This window comes from Nansenia antarctica (assembly GCF_963989245.1).
Source record: "Nansenia antarctica genome assembly, chromosome: 6".
In the NCBI taxonomy this organism is placed as follows: Eukaryota; Metazoa; Chordata; class Actinopteri; order Argentiniformes; family Microstomatidae; genus Nansenia; species Nansenia antarctica.
The window spans coordinates 68105570-68113182 of record NC_137676.1 but is presented as its reverse complement, the minus strand read 5'-3'; the positions used below and the strand labels follow the sequence as shown (position 1 = coordinate 68113182).

At 47.2% G+C, this 7613-nt stretch overlaps 1 protein-coding gene across 1 annotated transcript in view; it reads right to left on the bottom strand.

The window, feature by feature from the left end:
* LOC308160876 (cyclic nucleotide-gated channel rod photoreceptor subunit alpha-like) overlaps window positions 1-7002 on the bottom strand; it is a gene marked incomplete at its 3' end in the record, with an annotated part of 12070 nt that extends 5068 nt beyond the window's left edge. Inside the window, exons 1-5 of the mRNA XM_080534808.1 lie at window positions 6941-7002; window positions 5596-5700; window positions 3545-3651; window positions 1802-2412; window positions 5-728 (exon numbers count right to left, since the gene is read on the bottom strand). Of these exons, the coding sequence (XP_080390934.1) occupies window positions 5-728; window positions 1802-2412; window positions 3545-3651; window positions 5596-5624 (1471 nt within the window). The 5' untranslated portion in view covers window positions 5625-5700; window positions 6941-7002. The remainder of the gene's footprint in view (window positions 1-4; window positions 729-1801; window positions 2413-3544; window positions 3652-5595; window positions 5701-6940) is intronic.
* Window positions 7003-7613: the final 611 nt, after the last annotated feature.

Below are 7613 nucleotides of genomic sequence, written 5' to 3'. Positions count from 1 at the left end.
AAGCGTTCCATCGTGGCGATGCGCCGCCTCAGTTCCTTCTGGGAGACCTTGCGGTACTCCAGCAGTTTCTTCAGCTTCATCTGCAGCAGCTCCAGGGCGGCGAACATCTGGGTTGACCTTGGCCTCGATCTCCTGGGTCTCCGGATGATCTTGTTGGGGTCCAGCTCCAGCAGGCCGTCCTTCATCAGGATCTGCTTGCCCTTGTCCTCCAGCATCTCCTTGGCGTCCGGGTACTCCGTCAGAGCCTCCATCAGGTCGTCCTTGGACAGGCAGAAGAGGTCGGCGTACCCGATGCTCCGGATGTTGGCCGTCCGCCGGTTCCCCGCCTTGCTGCCCTTGATCCCCAGGATGCTGATGTCGCCGAAGTAGCTCCCGCCGGCCAGCACGCAGAACTGCTTGATGCCGTCGTCGGCGACCACGGCCAGGTTGCCGTCCTTGACGATGTACATCTCGCGGCCGATGTCGCCCTTCTTGCAGATGTAGTCGCCCGGGCTGAACACCTGGGGGCGCAGCTTGAGGACCAGCGCGATCAGCAGGCCCTCCTCGCAGTCGGCGAAGATGCGCACCTTCTTGAGGGTCTCCAGGTGGACGGCGATGGCCAGCTCGGCCTTCAGCTTGTCGGGGAGGTAGCGCAGCGTCTGCCTCTCGTCCTGGGCCTTGCCGTTCTGCCACAGGTAGTCGAACCAGTTGACCACGCGGTCCTGCAGCTCTATGTCCACCTTTCGCGTCTGTCGCGTCGGGAGAAGAGGTCAGTCAGTTTTATTGTAATGCATGAATAATAATACACACACACACGCACGCTCACACACGCACGCACGCATGCATGCACGCACACACACACGCACGTACGCACACATGCACACACAAACACAAGCACACACGCACGCATGCACACGCACACGCACACACACATAACATTTTATTGTCCATTTGCATAAAAATTCATGTCAATACACAGAGTCCCTACAATACAGTACTGGAAAGTGAGCACATGCTATTTCCTGGCATATGATATGCATTGGGCCTCCATTTTGACCCCTGACCCACTTGATTTGTATCAGACTATATATATATATAATACTCTATAGCTAGCTTATTTACTATGGCCATTGTATTCCTTGTGGAATATAGGCTATTGACAAACCTCCTTATAGGTGAGTTATCATTTAGATTGAGAGGCAAAATGCTGGTGGCTGTCAATGACCGTTGGACTTTGTTGTCTCTCCCTCACCTGTGTAGTGCATGAAAACAGTTGACTTCAGTGCACTCCCCATATAATCACAGGTAATTTAACACTAGAACAACCGTGCCTTTTTTACCTACTAAAAGAGCTGCCCTCTTTACAATGCTCAAGCTGCTATTTACACACAAGTTACACACTAGTTGGCCGCTTGTAAATTAGCCTGCCTCCTACACAGAAAAATGGCAAAATAGCTTTATATTAGCTTATCCTGATGTGATTTTGAAAATGTAAGGATACTGGATGGTAGAACACTCATATCTAGGAAAAGTCATGAAAGGATGGTCCTGAAATTTGATCGAGTGCAAAGATTTTTCTTAACTCAAATGACCCCTCATGGCTGTTCTAGTCGGGGAGTGCTCCCTCTAGTGGTTATAACTCTAAGCTATATATAGCCACAGTTCATTTAGGGGAGTGCTCCCTCTAGTGGTCATAACTCTATGCTATAACCACAGTTCATTTAGAGGAGTGCTCCCTCTAGTGGTTATAACTCTATGCTATAACCACAGTTCACTTAGGGGAGTGCTCCCTCTAGTGGTTCCAAGTCTATGTGCTCCTCACCTGCATGTACTGCTTGATGTTGTCGATGCGGGCCTGAAACTCGGCCTGGACGGCGCCCATGTTGGAGATCATGGAGCCGATGTTTCCCACGATGGTGGCGAAGACGAACACCCCGACCAGGAAGTCCACCGTGTGGAAGAGGAACTCGGAGTCCACCTCCGGAGGCGGGGTCTCCCCGATGTTGGTCAGGCTCAGCGTGGACCAGTAGAGGCTGAAGGAGTACTTCCTCATGAGGTCTCCGAACTCGGGCTCCTCCGGGTTGTCCACGGCCGGGTACACCCACGGGTCGGCGCCGAAGCCGATGTACTTGGAGAAGGAGTAGTAGGAGCAGGCGTTCCAGTGGGCGATGATGATGATGTACAGGACCAGGATGGAGATGCGGAAGATGTTGGGGTAGTTGGTCTTGGTCTCGGTGCGGTTGAAGAACTCGGTCATCCGGCTGATCCTCAGCAGCTTGTTCATGCGGATCTCGGGGTAGCTCGTCCCCAGGACGAAGAAGAAGACGTCGGTGGGCACCATGGACGCGGCGTCCAGGCGGAACTGGAAGCTCTCCAGGTACGCGGCGCGGAGACGCTTCTCGTCTTTGACCAGCAGGCCTTGCTCCAGGAACCCTGTGGGCGGGCGGAGGGAAGGGAAACAGGTCGAGGGTTGGATTGAGTTGGACTGAATCGGTGTAGAACAGTGTTTCTCAAACCTCTCCTCGGGGACCACCAGCCGTTCCACATATTTGATCTGTTCTACCACCAGCACACCTGATTCAACTAATCAAGTGCAAAGCAATTAGGATTTGTACTTGATTAGTTGAATCAGGTATGCTGGGTGGTGGAACAGATCAAATATGTGTAACGGCTGGGGGTCCCCGAGGAGAGGTTTGAGAACCACTGGTGTAGAAGATCATCACACAAGATAGATAGATCTTTATTTAATCAGGACAGTGCACATTAATGAACAGTCACTTATACAAAGTATGGTGACAGTAAATATGCCGGATTTAGCATAAAATCAATTTAAAAAAAAAACTAGAATAATGGACAACATCACAACAGAATACAATAGGACATAAAACAATGAGTATGTGACCATAGGGACACACATTGGTGCAGTAGAAAATAAAGTGCACAGGTTAAAAGTGCAAAATAAGACAGAAACACAAGCATCTTTCTGTGGACTATCCACGCTGCATCAGTTCCCCAGCTGTACATACTAGATAGTGTTTTATGTAGTTGTGTTTTAGGATGTACTAAATGTATTGTCTTTAGAATTCTTTGTCTAGCCTACATGTTTGTGATGTATTTGTCGGTATCAGAGAAGGCTGGTGGAGGTAGAATTACTTGGAGGACGGGCTCATTGTAATGCATGGAATTGAATTCTACCTCCACTAGACTCCACTGACGAAAGAAAAAGCCTGCACACAGTACAGTACACCAATGCGCCCCAGTTCTTTTAGTACTGCACCCAAACAATACCTTATCCTTTATTACCTTAAACAATAACGTACGTATCGTTTGGTGCAGTATTACTGTGGAGCATTGCATAGCGTGTGCAGGCATTATTCATTCATCCCTAAATAATTTACCTCGAACTTGTTATTTTGGCATGTGTCTATTATGTATCTGCATGACTGCATTTGACGCATGACTGTAGCTGCCTATGACCCATGACTTTATTTGTCTATGACACGTGACTGACTGCTACAAAGCAAACGGCCCATCAGAGATAATAAAGAGGATCTACTCTACTCACCTGTCCTGCTTCTGAAGGCCATGTCAGCCAGGTAGATGATGTCAGAGCAGTAGTCCAGAAGGAACCAGGTGTAGAGATAGTCTTGCTGGAGCTCCTCGAAGCAGGCCCTACACACAGGAGACAGGGGGGGGGGGGGGGCATCATAAGGGTTTTACATCAGGGAGGCTGGCGGAGGTAGAAATCGGAGGACGGGCTCATTGGAATGGAATGAGGTAATGGTATCAAAACAGTACAGCTCAGCTCTGTAGGGTGAACACACGACAGGTCTGGATATATTTTTATATGTATTAATTATTATTAAGAATTATTTCTCTATGTATTTTCGAACACAGGCATGTCAGAGAATGATAATAAGTGGCTGACCTGAGCCCAGTTGTTCCAAACTTTTAATCTGGATCAGAATGATCCCGATTCTTTTTTTTGCAATCCAGGATCAGATCAAGCTGGCTGATTTCCCCCCCTATAAGACTCAAAATCAGCCAGATAGATCTGATCCTGGATAGTAAAAAAAAGAATCATTAAAGGTTTTGAACAACTGGGCCCTGGGGATCCAACCAGCCCTCACCAGAGGAACAGTCATACACAGGGGAGGCTGGTGGAAGTATAAATCGGAGGACGGGCTCATTGTAAATGCATGGAATGGAATGAGGAACGATATCCAACACACATTCAGGAATGGAATCTTTTCGCACGTGTTCAATACCGTTCCTCATTCCTTTCCATACTTTACAATGAGCCCGTCCTCCGATTTCTACCTTCACCAGCCTCCCCGTCATACATATAACTGTGCGTCAGGAATCTACCCACCCTCGGACTGTGTTCCTGTTACGTGATTAAATACAGTATGTAAAATAAGATAAGATCTTATTATCTTCCTGTTTTTAATTGTAGCACTCTGAGATTTCCTATGTAAAGTGCTTTTATAAATAAAATGTATTATTATTATTATTATTATAAGATTACACAGAACTTTGTTAATGCCCAATCAGCCAATACACAATAACCCACGCACCCGTAAATAAAAACGGCCAACACTAAAAGCAGTTAATCATCATTTACATTTACATTTTTGGCATTTAGCAGACGCCTTATTCCAAAGCGACTTACAATCAATACATTTGAATACTAAGCATGTGAATCAGCAGTCCACTATTCGTTGCAGGAAGAGTACTCTAGCTCGGGCCCGGGCCCACTGATAGAAGGAAAAACCTTCTCCCTATTATCGCCTTCCACTAAAACTTTTTTTATTTTTTATTACTTCATCATCGATGAATATAAAACGGTGTTATAGCAGAAGGTAAAAAGAATCTGTGGAAACACACATTTTGGGTCAAATAAAGTACAGTATATCATTATATTCATACACCGATGGAGGTAGAGATCGCAAGACATTGGAAACAGAAAACATGCGTAGCATTCCTCATTCCATTTCATGCATTACAATGAGCAGCAGCATCCTCTCCTGGCATACACACACACTGTATGGGGACAAAAGTATCTGGTGACAATTCTGGTCTGGGGCTGTTTTCATGGTTTGGGCTAGGCCCCTTAGTTCCAGTGAAGGATTCTAGAGAATTGTATGCTTCCAACTTTGTGGCAACAGTTTGGGGAAGGCCCTTTCCAGGTTCAGCATGACAATGCCCCCATACACAAAGTGAGGTCCATAGTGACATGGTTTGCCGTGTCTGGTCTGGGAGAATTTGACTGGCCTGCACACAGAGCTCTGACCTCAACCCCATCGAACACCTTGGAGATGAATTGGAACGCCGACTGCGAGCCAGTCCTTCTCGCCCCCAACATCAGTGGCCGACCTCATTAATGCTCTTGTAGTGATCTGAATGGGAGCAAATCCCTGCAACCATATTCTAAAATCTAGTAGAAAGTCTTCCCAGAAGAGTGGAAGCTGTTATAGCAGCAAAGGGGGGGGGGCCAACTCAATATGAATGCCCGTGGTTTTGGAATGAGAAGTTCAACAAGCACATAGTGGGTGTGATGTTCGGGTGTCCCAATACTTTTGTCCATATATTGTACCAAACATACTGTAGGGTTACCTGGCTATGATTATGGTCAGGTTGTACATAATAGGAACGAAGATGATAAAGAGCCAGTTGTAGTAGAGATTGGCAGCTGGGTTGATGACAAACACTTCTGCCGCCCTGCAAGGAGGGGGGGGGGGGGGGGGAATCAGAATCAGAAAGTTTTATTGTCATTGCACAAACAGTACAACTACATTTGTTTATGCATCACCTAAAAAGGGATACCTGCATACACACACTACCACACCACAACATGCTACATGTACCACATATGGTACTGTACACCCATATAGTACACATCCTCTCATAGCTCAGGTTAATGTCCAAGGGAGAGGACGAGAGGGAGAGGGAGAGGGAGAGGAGGAGAGGAGAGGGAGAGGCTGAAAGGAGAGGGAGAGGGAGAGGCTGAAAGGAGAGGGAGAGAGGAGAGGGAGAGGCTGAAAGGAGAGGGAGAGGGAGAGGAGGAGAGGGAGAGGCTAAAAGGAGAGGGAGGAGGAGAGGAGAGGGAGAGGGAGAGGAGGAAAGGAGAGGGAGGAGGAGAGGAGAGGGAGAGGAGGAAAGGAGAGGGAGAGGAGGAGAGGGAGAGGAGAGGGAGAGGAGGAAAGGAGAGGGAGGAGGAGAGGAGAGGGAGAGGAGGAAAGGAGAGGGAGAGGAGAGGAGGAGAGGAGAGGAGAGGGAGAGGAGGAAAGGAGAGGGAGAGCAGGGAGGGAGAGGAGAGTTGAGAGGAGGAGAGGAGAGGGAGAGGAGGAAAGGAGAGGGAGAGGAGGAAAGTATGTACCACATACAGTACACCCATATAGTACAAATAACAAACACACATAGTAACATTTTAGGCCGCTGTGTCTATGCGCGCCGCCATCTTGTCATGAAAGGATTGCTTGTGTGATTCTAACGCAAGATCCACGTGCATAACCCGACTCATTGTACAAATATCCCATTGACATGCAATGCAATATTTAAGCGAATGTCTGATGTCAAATCTCGATTTAAGATTCCATCCTAAATGATTAATGGCATATTGATGATATTGCAAGATGGTGAGAGATGTTTACATTGTCAAACTCACTTTGCCTCTGCCTCCTTTTTGGCCTTGTCTTCTTTTTCCTTCTTTTCCTTTTCTTCCTTTTCCTTCTTCTCCTTTTCTTCCAATTCTTCTTGCTCTTTCTTAGCTTTTTCTTCCATTTCTTCTTGCTCTGCCTTCGTTTTTTCTTCCATTTCTTCTTCTTCTTTCTTTTCCGTCCTGGTAAAGAATTAGAATGTGTTTGATTTATTTGTTTCATGTAACCCTTACATTACCCAGCGACATACGCATTTCTATACTATCGTGCTGTATGTATGAAAATGTTGTTGCATGTCTTACTCCTCCTCTTTCTCCTCCTTCTCCTCCTTCTCTTCTTTCTCCTTCTCCTCCTCATTCCCTTCCTTCTCCTCCTTCTCCTCATTGCCTTCCTTCTCCTCCTTCTCCTCCTCCTTCTTCTCTTCCCTGGAGAAAGACAAGTTTTCAGATCCTGATTAAATGACCATCATTCAATCATATCAATTGTCACATTTTCCATATTTTTTTTTTTTAAAATCTGTTAATTAGTTAAACAATTAATTGATTACAATTAGCCGTTAGCAGTATGTAAACAGTATGTAACTTTCCTACCAGGTAAGGCTGGTGGAGGTCGAAGACAGGAATGAGGAATGGTATCAAACACAATACCACTCCTCATTCCAGTCCATGCATTACAATGAGCCTGTCCTCTACCAGCCTCCCCTGTGTCCTACATCCTCTCATAGCTCAGTTGAATGTCCAAGGGAGAGGGGGAGAGGAGAGGGAGAGGGAGAGGAGGAGAGGAGAGGGAGAGGAGTAGAGGAGAGGGAGAGGAGTAGAGGAGAGGGAGCAGAGGAGAGGGAGAGGAGGAGAGGGAGAGGAGGAAAGGAAAGGAGAGGGAGAGGAGAGGGAGAGAGAGAGGGAGAGGAGGAGAGGAGAGGGAGCAGAGGAGAGGGAGAGGAGGAGAGGAGAGGGAGAGGGAGAGGAGGAAAGGAGA